Below are 21,722 nucleotides of genomic sequence, written 5' to 3'. Positions count from 1 at the left end.
TTGTGTCTAGATTCTTTGTTTTGCAAAACAATGCCCAGTTGTTCTATCACCATTTGCTGAAAAGACTTTTCTTGCTCCGTTGCGTTGCCTTTGCTCCTTTGTCAAAGATCAGTTGACTGTATTTATATGGGTCTATTTCTGGGCTCTCTGTTGTGTTCCATTTATCTCTTTGTCTATTCTTATAGACACTCAATACCACAACATATTGATTACTGTAGTTTCATAATTAAGTCTTGAAGTCAGGTGGTGTCCATCCTCCAGCTTTGTTCTTCTTCAATATTGTATTCAGTATTCTGAGACTTTTGCCTCTCTATAAACTTTAGAATGAGTTTGTCGATATCCAAGAATAAAATCTCCAGAATTTTAACTGTGGTATTGAATCTATATATCAAGTTGGAAAAAACTGACATCTTGACAATATTGAATCTATCTATCGATGAACACAGACTGTCCCTCCATTTATTTAGTTTTTCTTGGATTTTGTTTTTAATCAGACTTTTGTAGTTTTCCTCATGTAGATTTTTACATGTTTTGTTAGACTTATACATAAGTATTTCTTTTTGGGGGTGCTAATATAAATGGTATTTTAATTTCAAATTCCTTTCGTTCATTGTTGTTATATAAGGAAGTGATTGACTTTTGTATATTACTCTTGTATCTTGCAACTTTGCTGTAATTGCTTATTAGTTTTAAAGTTTTTTGGTACTTTTTTTAGGTTTCCTACATAGATGATCATGTCATCTGTGAACAAAGACAGTTTTATTTCTTTTCTCCCAATCTGTATACCTTCTATTTCCTTTTCTTGCCTTATTGAATTAGCTAGAATTTCCAGGAAGATATTTAAAAGGAGTAGTGAGAGGGGATATTCCTGCCTTGTACTTGATCTTACTGGGGAAGTTTCAAGTTTGTCGCCATTAAGTATGATGTTAGCTGTGGGCTTTTTGTGGATATTTATCAAGTTGAGGAAGTTCCCCTCTATTCTTAGTTTACTGAGAGTTTTTATCATGAATTGGTGCTGGATTTTGTCAAATGCCTTTTCTGAATTTATTGATACAATCATGTGACTTCTCTTGTTTTAGCCTGTGATTGATTGATTGATTCTGTTAATTGATTTTCAAATGTGGAATCAGCCCTGCATACCTGGGGCAGATAAATCCACTTAGTCAAAGAGTGTCATTCTTTTTGTACATTGTTGGATTTGCTAATAATTTGTTGAGCACCTTTGCATTTGTGTTCATGAATGATATTGATCTGTAGTTTTCTTTTCTTATGATGTATTTTTGTTATTGGGGTAATGCTGGTCTCATAGAATGAGTTAGGAAGTATATTCCCTCTGTTTCTATGCTCTGAAAGAGATCATAAAGACTTGTTTGGTAGAATTCACCAGTGAACCCATCTGGGCCTGATGCTTTCTGTTTTGAAGGTTATTAATTATTGATTCAATTTCTTTTTTTATAATAATTTTTTATTATGTTATGTTAGTCACCATACAGTACATCCTTAGTTTTTGATGTAATGTTCCATGATTCATTATTTGCGTATAACACCCAGTGCACCGTGCAATATGTGCCCTCCTTACTACCCATCACCGGTCTATCCCAGTCCCCCACCCCCCCTCCCCTCTGAAGCCCTTTGTTTCCCAGAGTCCATAGTCTCTCATGGTTCATTCCCCTTTCTGTTTACCCCCCTTTTCATTCTTCCCTTCCTTCTCCTACTGATCTTCCTGCTATTTCTTATTTCATAAATGAGATAATTGTCTTTCTCTGCTTGACTTATTTCACTTAGCATAATCTTCTCCAGTCCCATCCATGTTGCTGCAAATGTTGGGTAATCGTTCTTTCTGATAGCTGAGTAATATTCCATTGTATATATGGACCACATCTTCTTAATTCAGTCACCTGTTGAAGGGCATCTTGGCTCCTTCCACGATTTAGCTATTATGGATAATCTGCTATGAACATTGGGGTGCATACGGCCTTTCTCTTCACTACGTCTGTATCTTTGGGGTAAATACCAGTAGTGCAATTGCTGGATCATAGGGTAGCTCAATTTTTAACTTTTTAAGGGACCTCCACACTGTTTTCCAAAGTGGCTGTACCAGCTTGCATTCCCACCAACAGTGTAAGAGGGATCCTCTTTCTCCACATCCTCTCCAACATTTGTTGTTTCTTATCTTGTCAATTTTTGCCATTCTAACTGGCGTAAGGTGGTATCTCAATGTGGTTTTGATTTGAATTTCCCTGATAGCTAATGATTTTGAACATTTTTTCAATTTCTGTAACAGATACAGGCCTATTCAGTTTGTCTATTTCTTCTTGTGTGGATTTTGGCAAATTGTATCTTTTAAGGAATTGCCCATTTCATCTAGATTATCAAAGATGCAGTCATAGAGTTGCTCGTAGTATTCCTTTATTATCCTTTAAATGCCCATGAGATCTTTAGTAATATACCCTCTTTCATTTCCGATATTAGTAATTTGTGTCCTCTCTCTTTTTTTCTTAGGTAGGTTTGCTAGTGGCTTACTGATTTTACTGATCTTTACAAAGAACGAGCTTTGGTTTTGTTGATTTTCTCTATTGATTTTCCGTTTTCAATTTCATTGGTTTCTGCTCGTTTTTATTATATTCTGCAAAATTTGGCTTTAATTTTCTCTTTTCCTGGTTTCCTAAGGTAGAAGCTTATATGACTGATTTTAGATCCTTCTCCTTTTTTAATATATATGCTATAAATTTCCCTCTAAACACAGTTTCGGCTGCATCCCACAAATTTTGATAAGTCATTTTTTCCTTTTCATTTTTATGTAAAAAATATTTCAAACTTCTCTTGAGATTTCTTCTTTGAACCATGTGTTATTTAGAAGTGTGTTGTTTAATCCCCATGTGCTTTGGGATTTTCTAAATATCTTTCTGTTATTAATTTCTAGTTTAATTACATTTTGGTCTGAGAGCAGATATTGTATGTTGTATGATTTCTATTCTTTTAAATTTGTTAAGGTGTGTTTTATGATTTATCTTGGTAAATGTTTCACATAAGCTTGAGAAGAATATATATTCTACTGTTTTTAAAACAGTCTATCCATGTTGATTATATCCAGTTACTTTTGAAGGTGTTTTTGAGATTTACCATGTCCTTACTGATTTTTTGCCAGCTGGATCTGTCCATTTCTGATAGAGGGGTATCGAATTCTCCAATATATAGTAGATTTCCCTATTCTTTGTTGTACTATCAGTTTGTACCTCATGTATTTTGACAGTTGATTGTTGGACACATACACATTAAAGACTGTTATGTCTTCTTGGAGAATTGACCCCTTTATATTTATGTAATGCCCTTTTTTTATCCCTGGTAACTTTTGTGCCTTTGAAGTCTGCTCTGCCTAAAATTAATATAGCTTTTGTCTGTTTTCTTTTGATTAATGTGAACATGATATATCTTTCTCCATCCACTTAGTTTTAATTTATGTTTTGTATTTAAAGTATGTGCCTTGTTTCTGGATCCACCCTGACAATCTCTGTCTTTAAGTTGGTGCATTTTGACCATTGACATTCAATGATTACTAATACGCTTAGATTAATATCTGCCATATTTGTTACTATTTTTTATTTTTTGCCCTGTTCTTTGTTCCTATTTTTGTCTTCCATTCTTCTTCTGCCTTTTGTAGTTTTAATTGAGCATTTTATAAGATTCAGTTTTTTTCTCCTTTCATAGCATGTCAGTTCCCTTTCTCTTACTTTTTTTAGTGGTCGCTTTAGAGTTTACAATATACATCTACAGCTAATCCAAGTCCAAGTTCAAATAACACTGTACTGCTTCCCAGGTAACTACCAAGCTAATCTTAATTTCTCCCTCCCATCCCTGTGTCATTGCTGTTACTCATTTCACTTATACGGAAGCACACATATGTCCATATGTGCACCTAAGCATATGTAATCAAATACATTGCTGCTATTATTATTTTGAATAAACAGCTATCTCTTGGATCAATTATGAATACTGGCAACAAATTCCTTCAGTGTTTTTGTGTCTAGGGAAATCTCCATTTCTCCTTCACTTTTGAAGAATAATTTTACAGGGTAGAGAATTTTAGTTTAGTGGGCTTTTTCTCTCAATGCTTTAAATATTTCAGTCTACTCTCTTCTTGCTTGCATGGCCTATGAAGAGAAGCCAGATGTAATTTTTATGTTTGCTCCTCTATAGGTAAGACGGTTTTTCCTCTGTTTTCTTTCAAGATTTTCTCTCTCTGTTATATTTTCTGTAGTTTGAAAATGAGATGCCTCGATAGAGTTTTTTTGGCATTTATCCTGCTTGATGCTCTCTGAGGTTCCTGGATCTATGGTTTGGTGGCTGATATTAATTTGGGAAAATTTTTAGTCATTACTGTTTCAAATATTTCCTTTGTTCCTTTCCTTTTTCTTCTCTTTCTGGTATTCCCATTATGCATATGTTCCATCTTTTGTAGTTGTCCCATGGTTGTTGGATATCCTGCTCCGTATTTTTGTTCCCCATTTTCGTTTTCCTTTGCTTTTCAGTTTTGGAAGTTTCCATTGAGATGTCCTCAGGCTCAGAGATTCTTTCCTCGGTCTTAGTCCATTTGGGCTGCTTCACAAATTACCATAGACTGGGTATTTTATAAACAACAGAAATTTATATCTTACAGTTCTGGAGACTACAAAGTCCAAGATCGAGATGCTAGCATGGCCGGGTGAGGACTTTCTTCCTGGTAGCTAGTGGCTTCTCGCTGTGTCCTTATAAGGTAGAAGGGGTTAGTGAGCTCTGGGGGGTCTTTTATAAGAGCACTAACCCCACTCAGGGGGACTCTATTCTAATGACCTAATCACCTCCGAGAAAAGCCCCACTCTCACACCTTCACATTGGGCATGAGAATTCCTACCTGTGAAATATGGTGGCGGGTGGTGGCATTTAGACCATAGCACACGTCAGTCCACTAATGAGCCCATCAAAGGCATTCTTTATTTTTGTTATGGTGTTTTTGATCTCTAGCATTTCTTTTTGGTTCTTCCTTGGAATTTCCTCTGCATACATTGCCCATCTGTTCTTGTGTGCTGTCTGTCTACTTTATGCACTAAAACTCTTAGCATATTAATCATAGTTGTTTTAAATTCCCCGTCTGATAATCCCAGCATCCCTGCCCTAGCTATATCTGGTTTTGATGCTTTCTCTCTCTCTCTTCCAATTGTGTTTTTGCCTTTTAATATGCCTTATCATTTTTTCACGGTGTACTGGGTAACTGCGATAAACACGACTTCAGTAATGTGGTGGTAGGACGTGTGGAGGGAGGGGAAGTCTTCCTTAGTCTCTTGAGTAGGTGTCAGGTTTTAGTGAGCCAGTGCTTCTGGACTGTAAGTTCCACATGTCACCCCCCCCCCCCCCAGCCAGGCACCATAGGAAAGCTAGAGTAGAGTTGGGTATTTCTGTTTTCCCTTGTGGAAGACTACGGTGGGTCAAAATTGGGTTTTCCCCTCCCCCCGCTCAGTTAATTTCTGATAAAAGCCCAGCAGCTTAGGCCCCAGTTAGAGTTCACTCCTGAGAATAGACCTGGTTACAAAAAACAAAGTATTCTGGCATATTTCAAAGTTGTCCCCCCCCTCCTTCCCCTGCTGGAAGCACGAGGGCACTTTTCTCTAATATTCACTGTGAGAACCTTGTTAGAACTCCAGGAAGTAAACCTCCACAAAGTGTGGGGGCACCCTGATGCCTGGGGCCCCCTGTAGTCCACACTGAGCCTCCAGCAATTCACCAGCTGTAGTTCAGCTGTCCCTCCCCCAGCTCTAATTCTCACGGAGCTCTCGGCTCTGGTAACTTGTGATTCTCTGTATCTGCCTGTCAGTCTTTCCAACTTGGGGGGCGTGGTTTACCCTGTGACTTCGTTCCTCTTACGGATCTAAGGAACACTGTTAATGTTTCAGTTTATTCAGCATTTTACTGGCTGTTGAGATAGACTGTCAACTTCCAAGCTTCTTACATATTGAATTGGACACTGGAGGTCCTCAAGTGCATCAGTTTTTAAATTCTATCAGATAAAACGCTTAGACTTTCAAAATGAGTGCAAGCCCTGTGGCCAGTGTGTTGTGTAGCCCAGCCTCTCCCAAATGTATTTGACCATCAAACCCCTCTTGTCATGTAACGTTTAGTAATGTGGCATGGAGCCAGTGTCCTTAAGAACCCACTCTGGGAAACTCTGAGCTAAGAGACAGTCCACGCTGGAGAGGAATCAGACTGCGTCTTGTGGCTGTGGCTTAGGGTCCAGGGGCCTGCAAAGGCCCTTCCTTCAGCCCTTTCTTTCGACCAGGAAACACAGGTAGGTCTTCTTCACAATGAAAGGCCTGGCGGAGGGCAGCATGGTTACCATTATGTGCTCCTAGCAGCCTACTGGGCTCATATTCTGGCTCTGCTGAGAGACCCTGGGCAACTTACTCATCCTCTCCGTGTCTTGGTTTTTACGTCTTTAGAATGGAAAATGGTGGGGATAGTATTTGGCTTATAGGGCTGCTGTGCAGATCACATGAGTGAAACATGTTCAAAACTTGGAATGAGCTTGGGAGCTGGTGAGAGCAGTTGGGTCTTTCTAAGCCCTTTTTGTCATAGCATGCAGACTTTTATATTCTATTTCAGCTAATAGGTAGATTCTATAGCCCTTTAGAAATGCCTAGGAAACATGGGAGAAAATTCGTTACACATGACTTTTGGATGAGTTAACCATGATTTTTTTTTTTAAAGATTTTATTTATTTATTTGACAGAGATAGAGACAGCCAGCGAGAGAGGGAACACAAGCAGGGGGAGTGGGAGAGGAAGAAGCAGGCTCTTAGCAGAGGAGCCTGATGTGGGGCTCGATCCCAGAACGCTGGGATCACGCCCTGAGCCGAAGGCAGACGCTTAACCGCTGTGCCACCCAGGCGCCCCAACCATGATTTGATATTACCTTTACACCGCAGCTATTTTCTAGATTCTGATCTATCTAAGTAGAAAGACTGAGAACCAATGGTGTTAGCCATCTCTTTGGTACAGGGCAATAGTTTCTAGTATTTCCAAACTTGTGGACCACCTCCCTCCCCATATTACAAGATGGGGCAGACCCCAGCCTCTTCACATGTAGTGGTTGTGCTTTAACCATTGACTGAGAAAACAGTCATGGTCAAAAGCTACTGTAAATGCTGCGACGCTCTCTTTTTCAGAGTAAAGTAAGTATGGGGGCACCTGGGTGGCTCATCCGGTTGAGTGTCCGACTCTTGATCTCAGCTCAGATCATGATCTCAGGGCTGTGAGTTCAAGCCCCACATAGAGAAATAATAGTATAAATTAAGTAAGTAAATTAAGTATTTTGAATAATTATATGTACATGCCGTGATTCTTTAAACAAATTTATATTTTCTTCCCTGCTGCTGCTACCATGTAAGAAAATAAACCAAGAAAAACTAACTGGGTAAACCAATTGTTCACCTTTATTGAAATATTAGAAAAAACAGATGCAGTAAAAGATACATAGAAAGGTACCTTTTTATATATACCTGTGGAAAATGGGAATATCTGTGTATATTCTCTGACCCTCTCAATAGCCCTGAGACCATGCCAGGGTTCTGCGGCTCCCAGGGCCCACTCTCCTGAAGTCAAAGAATAACCAGTGGAGAGAAGAGGCCTCATATTTAAGATGACCTCATTAGTGAGGAACACATATCCCTCCTCCTCAAATTCCTATGAAGGGGGTTTCTCATCTCTTGCCAGCTTGGGGTATGTTTGAAAGGGCACTTGGCATTCATTGCTCTGTCCCCCATCTGGGTGGGGTAAGTTGTCCTCAAAAGTGGCCCAGAGCCACATTTATCCCCTCCGTGGTGCTGCTTGCCTCAGGTTTCCCCGGGTGGGAAAAGAAGCACAGCTTCTTTCTGGTTAGTGTGCGTTTTGTCAGTCTCAGGCTACCCACATTCTGCCCTTTTAGGAGGCAGCCTGTAATCCTTCCTTTTCTTCCCTTGCACTCTGTGGCACTCGCCAGTCATCCAGTGACTGGGTTTATGAGTGATGTCTTCCAAGCAAGTGGCTGGTTCAAGGCAGTCAGAATCAGCTCTTGCCACACGTTGCGGTTGCATCCTAGAGGTGAGGGGACAGCCCTCCTCATGGCCACAGCTCCCGGCCGAATTCTCTGATTTCCCAGGAGTTGTTGGCTCTTCATTCCCAGAGCCAATCCTCTGGTCCCTGTTCGACACCTCTGGTTAGCAGTCAGGGCAGATTGCGTTGAAGAACATTCATACCTAATCCTCGGGATGACTTGGAAGAATCGTAAGGAAAGGCAGTAGAAAATCCCCACCTTAAAAACAACTTGTAATTTTATGTACAAAGTATTCCAAGTTTCACAAGGCACACAAGACAAAATCGAGAAGGCAGTGATTTTGCTTTCTCCTGAGAAAACTCAGCGGCAGGCACCCCAAGGCGCCAGCCCTGCTGGCAGGGAGGAAGGACCTTGATTGGGCAGGAAGAGCCAGAATGTTGTGCCACATGCAACCCCAGAAAGGTGACACAAAGTTCCTCACGTTGATTGGCTCTCCTAATACCCCTTGTTCTCTCCTCTCCCTTCAGCTTTGCACAGCTCACCAGAAAAGTCACCTGGGGACAACAAATATAAATCTGTGTGTAAATACAGACCTGTGTCTAAATATCACTTGTGTTTAAATGGACCAAGCTAGAATTCTCTTCCATTAATTAGTAAGATTAAATTTTACTCATTCAAATGTTGAATGTATTTAATAAGAAAAAGACTGCTATTAATATAAGAAAGAAATTTGACTTAAAATATTTCAGGAGGCCGGTTCTTTAATGAATTTTCCAGAACCTGCTACCAACGGCTGTGGTACAGTGAATTAGGGAGCGTGGGTTTCTCTTACAACCAAGTGTTAAGATAATGGCCTAATAATATTTGCTGGGGATATAAATAGTGTGATCTGGGTCACACAGACCCATTTATCACCCTACATGTTATTTCCCCTTAAGGGCCATCTTTGGACAGCCTTGAAGTTGGAAGAGCAGCTGTTAGGTATCCCATTCCAGGAGCCAGGCTGGAAGCAGCAGACCTACGGCCGTTATTAAAATGGAACACATGCAGGAGATTGAATCACTTTCTTTTTAAAGTAAACAGAAGTAGTAGAGCTTTGGTTCTGAATTGTTTGCCTGGTTATTCTTATTGTTTTCTCTGCTAACCGCTTGTGCCAACCTCTTGGTGCCCTTCGGATGATATTCCTTTCTATCCCTGCATATCCCACAGAATTATTCAGCAAGGAGCTGACAGGTGACAGGAGGTGACAGGAGAGACTGCACACTGGCCCGGGGGCTGCCAAATCCCTTTCCCCTGCTTGGCAGCCAGAACCTGGTAGCAAGACCCAACCCCTCAGCTGTGAAACTGGGGAAACCCAACCGCTTAAAAGGAAAACATCCAGAACTAACCACTGGGGGATCCTCACCTGATCATTCATTCATTCATTCATTCATCCATCCAAACATCTAACAGATATTTATCAAATGCCAACTGTGTGCAACCAGTCTTCTCGGTGCTGCAGATAGAGCAGTAAATACACAGACACAAATTCCTGGCCTCGAGGGGCTTACATCTTAGTGAAGACAGACAGCAAGCAAAATAAATTGCACACCATATTAGGTGATGAATGCTATAAAGAAAAATAAAACAAGGAAGAGAGATAGGGAATGTCAGGTGAAATTTTAAATAGGGTAATGCAGGGAGCCTCGTTGAGAAGGTGGCATTTGCACAAAGACTGTGGTGAAGTTCACCAGTGGACGAACCCAATCCAGGCACGCAGATCTTCTAACCAGTGTTTGGGGCTTCATTCTTAGATAGGTGCAGACAGCCAGATATCAGATTTTCAGGGCAGAACACTGAATGGCCTTAAAATATAAAGCAGAAATACAGAATAGGGCCTCAGTGGGAAAAGAGATAATGCAGGAATCAGAAGACAGCTTTTAGAAAAGCCCCAAGTAAAATTAGTATCTTTGAGAAATTAAAAAAAAAAAGTGTTTGCATTCATAAAATAAGAACAAGAGGAAAAAGGGAAAAAAAACCAACTAAAAACAAGAAAAAACTCTGGGAAATAAAACAAATCACAGTTGGAAAAAATGCAGTAAAGGCGTTTTGAAAAATCACAATAACCTCAGAGAGATAAGACGTTGCATTCATGAAACAGAAACAATCCTTTAAAAAAGGGACATTGAAATAATACTGAAAAGCTGTTGGCAATTAAAAACCTGATGTCAGAAATTAAAAACTCACTAGAAAAATAAAAAGATAAAGATGAGTAAATCCCCCAGGGGAAAAAAATAAGAGAAAATAGAACAAGAATTAAAGGACAAGTCCAGGAAAGTCAATATTTGACTACTAGTTCTAGAAAGAGAACACAGAGAAAATGGAGGGGAGGAAAGTTATCTATAAAATAATCCAATAAAACTGCCTATGGACCCTCCAAACCTCCATGTAGTCCCCAAAATGTATGGAAAAATTAGACCCTCACCAAGGCATATCACCGTGATATTTCAGAACATGGGGCTTCAAGGGAAGATTTTGTAAGCTTCCGGAGTATAAAACAAATAAGAAAACCAAACAGGTCATCTACAAAAGACCAAGAATGAGAATGGCTTTAGACTTAACAGCAGCACTGCAAACGGTAGACAATGAGCAGTGTCTTCAAACTTCTGGAGGAAAATGATTTCCAACTAGAAGCTATAGACAGATGAACTATCAGTCAAATAGGAGGGTAGGATAAAAACATTTTTAGACAAGCAAGGTTTCAAAAAATTTACCTTCCATGCTCTTTCTTAAAAACCGTGGAAGACATATGGTCTTCCAGAATAAAAAAGAAGACTAAAAAAGAGAAAGACACAATCTACCAACTTTCCTTCTTTCTTTTGGTGTAGACTTCTCAGAGTTTTAGCTGGGCATGGGGTTTCCCAGTGGGGACACCATCCCCTGGCCTCCCCTGCAGCTAACTGGAGCCGTAGACCAAGTTCTGGCCAACGGGATGTGAGTGGAAGTGGTGCATACAACCTTTGGGTTGACTGTGACTTCTTGGAGCAAAGCCTCCTGCCTGCCTCTTGACTGTCAGGAGAGAGAGTACGTCTTTGTTAAAGCAGTTTAGCTGTAACAAATATATATGGAGAGAGCGAAACTGGAGATCCAGCCCAGGAGAGAAACAGAGTACTCAGAATGACAGAGAAGAGAGATCCCAGGCAGAGAGCCGTGCCAGGACATAGAGGGCAGCCAGCCCAGACTCGAGCCGTTGATGGCTCTTCAGTTTGTTTGTTTGTTTGTTTCTAACTTGAGCAGAGAGCGCCCAAATGAGCCCACAGCAGATCCTTATCTGTACTTAGCTTGCCTTGTGCTGATGACATTTCCATTCTTCATACCACACATTTCGCTAGCTGAGGGGGTACAGGCGTGCCACATTCCCACAGAAGCGGCGTGCTCTGACCTGCTCGTCGTAGCTGGAGGGGGGCCATGGAAGGAGAAAATGCAGAGGAGCCCACGTCCATTAACTCTATTTCTGGGGGATGCCCAGTACTTGTTCCCATGTTAGCTTTCCCAACCAGAGGGTTCCTGGGGTTCCCAAGGACTCATTCGGGGTCACCCTTCTGGTAAACTCCCAGGGAAACCGAAGCCAGTCGAAGACTCAGAGCCTGGGTTCAGTTTATCTTCTCCTGGGGCCATTCACCTGATTGTGATAAGATTGCCCTTACCTTACACAGCTGGGTTGGTGTTCGTTACTGCTTTTTAAAATGAAAATGTGCTGCTTGAGGATATTTAGGGAGTAAAACTATAGAAAAGCATAAGAATGATTACAACAAATATGAGTCAGTGGTTAGCTCTGTGGAGGGAGGAAGGGGATATGTTGGGAAGGGGCACATGGGCCTCTCTGGTGCTTTATTACTTCAGAACGACTCTGTTAGAGAGCTGTTTAATTTCTCAACCTAGGAGGCAGATATATGGCTGGTAATTTACACAGAACTATGCATTCTACACACTTTTACATAGGCCTAATATATCTTACATTTCTTTTTTTTTTTTTTTTTTAAGATTATCTATGTATTCATTTGAGAGAGAGAGAGAGAGCGTGGAGCAAACAAGAACACAAGTGGTGGGAAGGGGCAGAGGCAGAGGGAGAAGCAGGCTCCTTGCTGGGCAGGGAGCCCGATGCGGGACTTGATCCCAAGACGCTGGATTGTGACCTGAGATGAACCAGACGCTCAACCGGCTGAGCCACCCAGGTACCCCTATCTTAAGAGGCTTAAATGAAACTGATAAATGTGCAGTCAAAACAGGGTTTGCAGATGGGCGGAGGAGGAAGAACTTTCAGTATTGTTTGACATTTTAAACCTCACGCATGTATTGCTTTGATAAAAAAGATCTTCTGCGCTAGAAACTGGGCATACAATGATATTTAAGTCGAGACTCTTGCCTTCGAGTATTTCTCAATCTGGCAAGAGACCAGTACAGAGAATTAACTGCAGTTCACCCCTAGGAGAGTTTTGAAGTACCTGTATTCGGGTGCTTTAGAGTACAGAAGAGAGGGCAATGGCTTTTTTTGGTCAAAAGGCAGTGAGAGGAGAGGGTGGGTACAGGGGAGAAAAATCTGTAAATCAGGCCTTAAAGGAGAAGTCTGAAAGTAAACCAAAGGTGAAGAAAGGGTATCTGAGGATGAAGTGTGGGAAAATGGTCTGGAGGGGATTACAGACTGTGCAGGTTGCATACCACACAACCCCGAGGGGGGCATTCGCAGTATTGTGCAGTATGCAACCTGCACAATTGTCCACAGCCATCTGGTTGAAGGGTATTATTAGGTAAGAAATGGAAAAATAGAATGTGAAATGAAACTATTATTGAATTCTAAACATTATTCAATAGGTTAGTGTTAATGTATTCAAATTATTTGTCATTTCAATATGAAACTTAAAAATCACATCAACCATTTGTACTCAGTGAAGGACGATAGCATGTGCCTTTATTCATAATGGTAGGGGACAAAGATGAATAAAGTTTTAATATGGTGCAGTTCACATTAATACCATTCCTTAAGATATTGAACACATAGAAAAGAATTAGACAAAAATCACTGTCAATTAACCATTCACACTAGAGACTGCAGAAGAAAATTAACTTAAAATTGCAATTCTAGAATGAACTTCACAATCAGGGACTCTTTTAAGTTTTCGTAGAGTGGAGGGAAAAAGGAGAGAGAAAACCATTTAGGACAGTGTTTCTCAAATACGGCCATTTTCACAGACCTATTCGTGGGGGAGGGGTTTGCAAGTTTTCTGTGATAACATTTTAAATGTTGTGTTTTACTTCTGGTGATAATCTAAACAAGTTAATACACACTTATTCTGGGTTACCTGGACGGCCATCTTACATAACAGAGGTGCCCATGATTGCAGCAGCTGGGGTCTCTGTGGCAGCAAGTGAAGACCAGCCATGCTTAAGTTTTCATGTGGTGTTTCTCAAATTAGGTCCTCAAGACCCTTCAAGGAATTGTTGAATATTTCCTGGGAGATCTGTGACTTGTCAAGGTGAAGAACACTGATTCAGAGCAGGGATTCTCAAGATAGGATGGTGTGGGATGGGGGTCATAACTGAGGAGACCCATGTAGCCTGAAAAAGCACATTCAAAATACGTCTTGTTTTCATAATGCAAATTCTATGAAGTCAGACTCAACAAAGTACCTTTCAGGCAGTAGCAGAAAACCAATTACAGATTCATCCTAGAGGGCCTGGGATAAACTTGGTTGAGAAACACTGGCTTAGAGGTAGAGGTGTCCTGGCATATGGAGAACAGTTAGAAAGAGACATGTGCCAAAGAGAAAGAAGACCTTTTGGGTCATTGAGTGAATCCTAAGCCATCAATCATCATAGTCTTTTGGAAACCAAGGGCCAATCAAGAAGAAACCCAAGATATCCATCAACCTTCTGAGACCTGTGGTTTGGGGCAAGTTGGTCCACTTTTAATACCGAATCAAAAGAAGAAAAAGCTCTTTTTGCCACCCCCCCCCTTTTTTGGTTAACATATTTCAGAATTTTAAATAACCAGTTGCTGTGGCTTTTAGCCCCAGATCCATCTGCCAGGAAGTGTGGTTGTCATTTGAAGTGCCATCCAGCTCTCAGGGGGATAGCCTCCTGGGGTCTGTCCTGCCAGAAAAACAAAACACAAAGACGTGGATTTTCGTGGAAAGGTAAAGTCCCTTCATTTTTCCCCCCATTACCAAAACAGTTACTCCTGCTATTTAAGCACATTCTATTACAGATGGCATTGAGATAGAGTTGGCAACAAAATACTGAGATCACAGAATGCTAAAGGACAGTGTGAACAGACCTTGTGAATAAGGGGGACTCTAACGCCTACCCCAATGCAGAGGTAGTTGGGGAAATGGTCTTTCATCTGTTCCCAGCAAAGTCATTAGTTTTCTTCCATTTTTATTTTATTATTTATTTTTTTATTTTTTTAAGATTTTATTTATTTATTTGACAGAGATAGAGACAGCCAGCGAGAGAGGGAACACAAGCAGGGGGAGTGGGAGAGGAAGAAGCAGGCTCATAGCGGAGGAGCCTGATGTGGGGCTCGATCCCAGAATGCCAGGATCACGCCCTGAGCCGAAGGCAGGCACTTAACCGCTGTGCCACCCAGGCGCCCCATTTTCTTCCATTTTTAATCTAAGTCGAAATTGCTCAAAAATGTTCCAGAATAGGAAACATTTGTCACCACAGTTATTTGGGTTTTAAGTGCTTTGATACATGGGGTGAGGCCAGAAAGCTAATACAGACTTAGTGTTCACTTGCTGCAATCATCTTGTAGACTTGTGATTAGGAGCTTTATAATATTGACCACTTCATTTCAAGGTATCCAATTATACTTTTTCAGAAGTTGTTTTTTTTTTTTTTTTTTTTTAACTTCTGTTGCTATTTTGAGTAACCACCACAACTTACATATACACATTGCTCACGGGTAAGTTATTAACTAGTGGGCCATAAATATACTTCAGAGAATATTTTGGTCTAAGAACCATACATTAGTCAAAGTCTCCTTTGACTAAAAAAACCCCCACTGAGTCTCTCTGCTCGTGAGTCAGTGGAGCTGGCCTACTTAGCAGCTAGCTAATAGTGACGACAGCTGGGGGAAAGAAGAGCTCATCAGACCCTAAAAGGACCCTGGTTCCTTTTTGAAGAGTTCATCGCTCTATGGCTTTCCATTCAGCCAAGGATCTCCTTTGGGTGACAATTGTAGAAAACTTTGTTTTGACATTTGGGAACCCAATTAGATGGAGTTGATTTGCAGTGTGAACACAGGTAATGCAAAAATTACCTTGATTTCAACATTACGCGGAGAATAATCCAAATTGCTTACCATGGCCTGTGTGGCCTGGCCCCTGCCCACAGTTCTTGCTACTCTTCCTTCTCACTGCACTTCATTCGATCTGTTCTTGCTTGCTTTCTGTTCCTTGAATGTTCCAGACTTGTTGTCAGCTCGGGGAGTTTGCACTTGCTCTTTCCTCTGCCCGAGAAGCTCTTTGGCTTTATCTTTACATGGCTGCCTCCTTCATGGCCACCGGCTGAGAACGGCCTTCCTTCCCCATGTTAGCTACGTTTGCTCCCCACCCCCTGCCTCATTCTATCATGTCATTCTGTTAATTTGTTTCAGGAATTATTTACTTGTTTTTGATCAGTCCACCTCTCTAGAAGAGAGGTTCCAGGTTATCTTTTTGTTCACCTCCCTACTCCCAGTGCCTCGTACCGTGTCTGCACATAGTAAGTGCTCAATAAATATTTGTTAAATGAAGGTCAAGTGAAAGGATTTCTTCCTATCCACACAACCTCTTTGTAAAATAGGAAATTCCTAAATGACGTCATAGTTCTTTAAATCACCCCACATCTCTCTTTTCTCTGGCTGAACTGCCTCTCTGGAGTATAATAAAATCCAGCAGAATTCTACCATCTCCCAGTGCTGTGGCCGGGCACCCCCCCCCACTCACCTACAGCTATTGTAGCGCTCCGATCTCATTCAGCCGCTTCAGCAGTTCCCCTCTCTGATGCATTTCTACCAGATCACTGCATCCGCCTATGCAGTCTTTACCGATAAAGACCCGAGGTACCTAAAAGAGCAAGCAAGCGAAGATAGGTAAGGAGCTTCATTACTAGGTTAGAAAGAATGACAGTTTTCCTTCCTTTAAAAATTTCCCATGATCCAAAGCCTTTAAAATCACTTTACCACCTCCTTATGTATGTTCTTTCAGGTCAGAACTTTACCAGCGTAAATTTATTCACGAAAGAATGTTTGTAAGCCAAGATGTTTTTCTTATGGAGAATGCAGCGTGTGAGATTGTCTAACTTGTCAAAATAACTTAAAAATTTCATTCTCGAGAAACACATTTCAGGGAAAGAATTTTGGTTGGCTGCAGCTGGACCACACTGGTTGGATTCTGGTTTCTCTGCAGCTAGGACCACACCTGAGCCCTTAGGCTGAGCCACGAGGACCAGGAAGGAGTTGGTTTCTCAACACAGTGAGAAAAGTATGGAGAAAAGTATTTGCGCCAGGTCCCGGTCCCTGACTGTTAGATTCACGGTATGTTAGTCATCTCTGTCTGCTGTGAGCTGTGTCCTCAGCTGGGGAGGGGGTGGTGGTATCTGACTCTCCTTTTTTCATTCCTGGCCTCTCACAGTATGTTCAAGTGCTGTCGCTCTGGGAGTAAGGGCAGATTTGGCCTCACCTCTGGCATGTGTGGGTCACTCAAGGCAGGCCAGGCTGACACAGTCACTACACCTGCTGAATGCCATCATCTCCAGACCCACTTAGGCTCCCTCCCAACTGCTAGCTTCCAGAATGTTTTTAGAATCCTGAAGGGAGGAGCAAGTCCTCTCACTGTGGCCCAAAACCTTCCAGGCCAACTTGTACAGAAAAGCTGACTGGCAAGGGAGAGACAAACAGTACAGGTCACCTGACTGTGAGAAGCAACCAGGTCCTCTTCCTGAACCCTAAAAACTTACTGCAGAGATGAACGACAGAAAGCAGTAAAAAATATTTTCAAAGCGTTTGATTTTCCTCCGAAGGCATAACAATTCAAGTGAATTTTTTAAAACATGAGACAGATGAGAAAGAGGGCTTTTATAACCCTAGGAACACTTGGCGTGGTCAGTGTAGCAAGAACTAGAAGAGAATCCCAGTGTAACATCAATATAATTATACTGCAACGCTCCTTCTGTCAAAGGCATTGCCTAATGAAATAGAAATCATCTGAGCTTTATTTATTTATTTGACAGAGTGCTCAGGAGTGGGGGAGGAGCAGAGGGAAAGGCAGAGGAAGGGAGAAGGAATCTCAATCAGAGTCCCCGCTGAGCACGGGGAGCCCAAGCAGGGCTGGATCTCAGGACCCTGAGATCATGACGTGAGCTGAAACCAAGAGTCAGACGCTTAACCGACAGTGCCACCCAGGCACCCTGAAATCATCTGAGCTTTCAACAAGGAGGAGATGTATTCACTCTTGAACTTCTTTATTTTCAAAAAGAATTGAGCAACGGTCACGACTCCTACTGCTTGCCACATCCCCACCTTTGGCCGGGCTGTTGGTTAAGAGGGTTTGAATTAGGAGTTTGAATAAGGAGTCCTCTCCTTAGACCCCACCTGGCAAAGGGGTTGGTTAGCCTGAGGGCTGAAAGGCCCCTCTGCCCTTCCTCCCACCCTGTAGGCTAGGCACCAGCAAAACCACATACAGAAAGGAGTTGGGCTACTGGCTGCACAGGACAGTGTGGGGAGCTGTGGTGACACAGCTGCTATCTGTTGCTTCTGCTGAGGAAGGATGAAGGAACATGTGCTGTGTCCTCCCTTCCTGGCCCCAGCGCCCTCTTCCAGGAACCTAAGAATCTCTTACTGTCAAGAACAGAAAGAGAGCGACCATCATAAAAACAAGCTTTATGATCCTGGGGCCTGTGCTGTCCCTGGGTACCTTTCTCTGGCCCCATCTCCATCTACTATACTCCAGGGTGCTCGCTCAGAGCCAGTGACTTGGCTACTTACCAAACTCTTCACCCCTTCCCTGGCTATATCCGGGGTACAGGCCACCATTGTTTTTCATCTGAGTAACTGCTATGGCCTCCGGATGTCTCCCAGCTTTAGCCCTCAGGCTGGCCTTCCAATGCTCACTTTTCCCCACAGCCACCACCGTTTCAAAACTCAGTCAGTTGGGGTTCCTCCTCTGCTCAAAACTCTTCTGGAATCTCATTGCCCTTTACAAGCCAAAGTCCTTGTAACAGCTTGAAAACCCTTCCCTCTTCAACCTCATCTCCTCCTACTTTCCTGCTAATTCACACGTTCCAGCCACACAGGCCTCCCTGCCAGGCACGCTTCTACCACAGGACCTCTGCACTCGCTGTTCCCACTGCCTGGAGCATTCTGCTAAATTTCTGCATGCATTGCTGTCTCACCTTTAGAGATCTAAAATCAGTGAGGCTCTGAGGGCTTCGTTTAAAACTGGACCTTGCTGTCTACTGTCCACCTCCTTGTCCTGCCTAGTTTTGCTCTGCAGCACTTATCACCGACCACCTTCCAACAAACTGTTTTACTTGTTGTGTTTACTAGAATATCAGTTCCACAGAGGCAGGAGTTTTTGTTCTGTTCGTGGTGGTTTTCCAGTGTCCAGAAAAGTGCCTTGATATGTAGTAGGTGCTTGAAAAAACTACGGCACCCAATAAAATTATCCTTCAAAAGTGAAGGAGAAATTACTTTCTCACACAAGCAAAAATTGAGGAAATTTGTTGTCAACAGAGCTGCCTTGCCCAGAATGTTCAAAGAAGTTCTTCAGAGAGAAGCAAAATGATACAGCCAGAAACTCAGATCTACAGAAAGGAAGAGCATGAGAGAAAGAATAAATGAAGGTACTTTGGCCATAGCAAACCCAAACAATTTCTTCAACTACATGGACTGATTGAAGACACACATTTCTGGAATCAGTCAGGTCCTGCTGGGCTCCTACTATGTGCCCACGACCATAGGTCATTACAGGATAAGTTAAGAGCAACTACTTCCAAGTCTCTCGTCTCTTCAGATATAAACCCCTCCTTGGGAGGGAACCGGAAGCAGACCCTGTAAAAGGATCTTCCCCTCGGAGGAATGCATTCAGGGCTCAAGAACCTGTGAAAGGTCTTTTTAAGAATTCAAAAACAAACTTAAAAGACTACAAGACTAACTGTTGCTTTATGAAGAGATGGGGGGAAGGTGTTGAATGAATGCACGAAGAGGTTTCTCCTGCTAAAGGAGAGACGCTGCCAGGCTGACAAGAGATCTCAAAATTTGTTGCACATTGGAATTACCTGGGGATTTTTTTTTGGTAGGAAATAAACTATTTTTTCCAGCCTTATTGAGGTATAATTGACAAATGTGTATATATGTAAGGTCTACAGTATTGTGGTTTGATCTACGTACACATCTTGAAACGATCACCGTAATCGAGTTAGTTAACGCATCTAACGCTTACATAGTTAACGTCTGTGTATGTGTGGTGAGAACACTTGAGATCTCCTCCACAGCGCACTTCAAGCACACAGTGCGGTATTATTAACTGTCCACTCGATCCTCAGAACGTCCCCATCTTATGGCTGAGAGTGTGTACCCTTTGATCTGGGCATCCTTAAAGCTATTGATGCCTGGCTCCCACCTCCGATTTAATGGATATGCAGAATGACTTGGGCGTCCAGATTTTTTAAAAAGCTCCCCATGTGATGCCAGCGTGCCGCAAGGCTTGGGAGCCACCGGCTGAGAGGGCTCCATCCACCCATCACGACGGGGTCCTTGGCAGTGCCCGCCCTGCCCTTCGGCTCTCAGGACCCAGGCAGCAGGACCTCCCCATCAGACACAAGAGTCCTCAGCTCACAGCTGGAGCCCTGGAAGCAATAGCGTCACAGGTTTAGCCTCCCTCTGGGCCAAAATACTGATTTCTGACTGGAGAGGCAAAGAGAAACAGCCTCCAATGCTTCATGCTAGGAATCCAGACAGAAGCCTGGGAGTCAAAGTCAAACTGAAGCAGGACATGTGCTTCTGCAAACACTGTGTCGGAGAATGTGCACGCTGAGTGCGGCGGGGGTGAGCTGGTGGGCCGGCTCCTACCCACCCAGCGCCAGAACAGACTCAGGCAAGCTGGCTGGCTGGCCATCCCTCCAGAAGCCCGGGGTGCTGAGGAAGAGGAAGCCTTTTTGAGGTAGAGAAAAGCAGTTCTTAGAGTTCTTAGAGACGCTTATGGTCTACTGAGAGTAAAGGGGACTTGGCGGTCTGGTCTTGCAGCCGGGGCAGTCCTTGAGGATCACCGAGGTGGTGTCCTGCCCAGGACCACACTGCAGGCCATTGTGAGAGCCAGGCTGGACCTCTGGCCCCTGAACTGCCTACTAGCACAGGCCTGGAAGCATCTCACAGAAGAAGGGGCAAATCCTGAGCCTTTAGATTCTTCCAGTGGGAGGAGTTAGGTAAGATATGGAAGAATGAAGTAATTGGGTTATGGTTAAAGAAAGCTTAGAGAAAAGATTGAAGGACAGCAAATCCCACTTAGCCAAGTGAACACTGAAGAAAGAGTGCATATGATTTCCACCTTCAATAACAGAAACGCACAGGTCACTCTGGCCCCTGCACCCCACCTTTCAACCCCAGCCCTGCAAGCAGCAAACTGTCATTGCCCAGCAGTGCTTCAAACAAAGACTCCAGATAGCTCAAGCACTCTGGGCCAGCTGCTGGGCCCGCTGACCGGGAGGCACAGCACAGGGGCGGCAAGGACCTCGCAGCCCAGCTGCCCCTTCCCTGGAGTGGTGTCTCCTCTTCGTCGCCCTCCCCCACCCCGCAGAGCCCTCCCGCGCCTTGAGGGACGGAGCCCTAGCGGTGTCCTAGAGAAAGGCGCAGGCGTATCCCCTGCACAGCCCCCACAAGGAAAGGGAATCTGAGAACCTTTTGCCCAGCCTTTGAGAACTCACCGTTCTGGCTCCTGTGAGCGTTTCCAAATAATCTTGGATCTTGCTTATGTCGCTGGTGGCTGTGATATCGACAAACTCCAAAGCCCCTTGTTTGAAGGGCAATTCGCTGAGGAGCTCTTGGGTCCTTCTGCAGTAGGGGCAGGTGGGCTTGATGAACACGACCACCTTCCCAGGCTGGATTTTGCTGTTCACAAACTCTTGAGCCATGCTGACAGGCAGCTGCCCCCCGGGGAGGAATCCTCAATTGCCGGGGTTGCTCGGGGTGTAAACCGGTGGCTGGGCCAGCTGGCTCTCATTTAAAGGAACCTCCCAGGAGGAGGAGTTTGCCCGGTAGCGTGCTCGAGTTTTAAAGAGACAGCTCCAGTGTCGTTTCAGTCTGGTGTGATTCACCAGCTTGAGATGCCGAGGATGGCATACTTGTATTTCATCAATAGCTATGTCCAGGGTGTCATTGTTGTCCTCAGCTTTTTCAGGAGTGCCCGCCCTTTGGCAGAGAGCAGAGTCAAAGTACCCTTTGGGGAAGCATCAAGTATGCAGACCAGCACCGGGGAGGGGGCTGAGCTAGCAGTGACTTTTTAGGAGTCCAGTCTTCGTTTTCTGTCTCAGAGACACCAACACTCACAGGGAAACAGAATCACTCACGAGACATGGAAATCACCTTAGAGGAAGTGAAACTGAAATTGGGACTTTGCATCCATTTTGCTGTGGCTTGGTCATGG

The 21,722-nt window shown here is 43.2% G+C and overlaps 1 protein-coding gene across 1 annotated transcript; it reads right to left on the bottom strand.

The window, feature by feature from the left end:
• Positions 1-12,987: 12,987 nt before the first annotated feature.
• GLRX (glutaredoxin) lies at positions 12,988-21,299 on the bottom strand. The gene is made up of 3 exons (XM_045796451.2): positions 21,004-21,299; positions 16,029-16,148; positions 12,988-14,190 (listed from the first exon to the last, which is right to left on the bottom strand). The coding sequence occupies exons 1-2, from the start codon at positions 21,208-21,210 to the stop codon at positions 16,035-16,037; spliced, it is 321 nt and encodes a 106-aa protein (XP_045652407.2). The 5' UTR covers positions 21,211-21,299; the 3' UTR covers positions 12,988-14,190; positions 16,029-16,034.
• Positions 21,300-21,722: the final 423 nt, after the last annotated feature.

The sequence above is a fragment of the Ursus americanus genome, chromosome 5, assembly GCF_024610735.1.
Source record: "Ursus americanus isolate L20-20 chromosome 5, mUrsAme1.1.p, whole genome shotgun sequence".
Lineage (NCBI taxonomy): Eukaryota > Metazoa > Chordata > Mammalia > Carnivora > Ursidae > Ursus > Ursus americanus.
The sequence above is the reverse complement of the archived record's forward strand: the minus strand, read 5'-3'. Positions and strand labels throughout refer to the sequence as shown.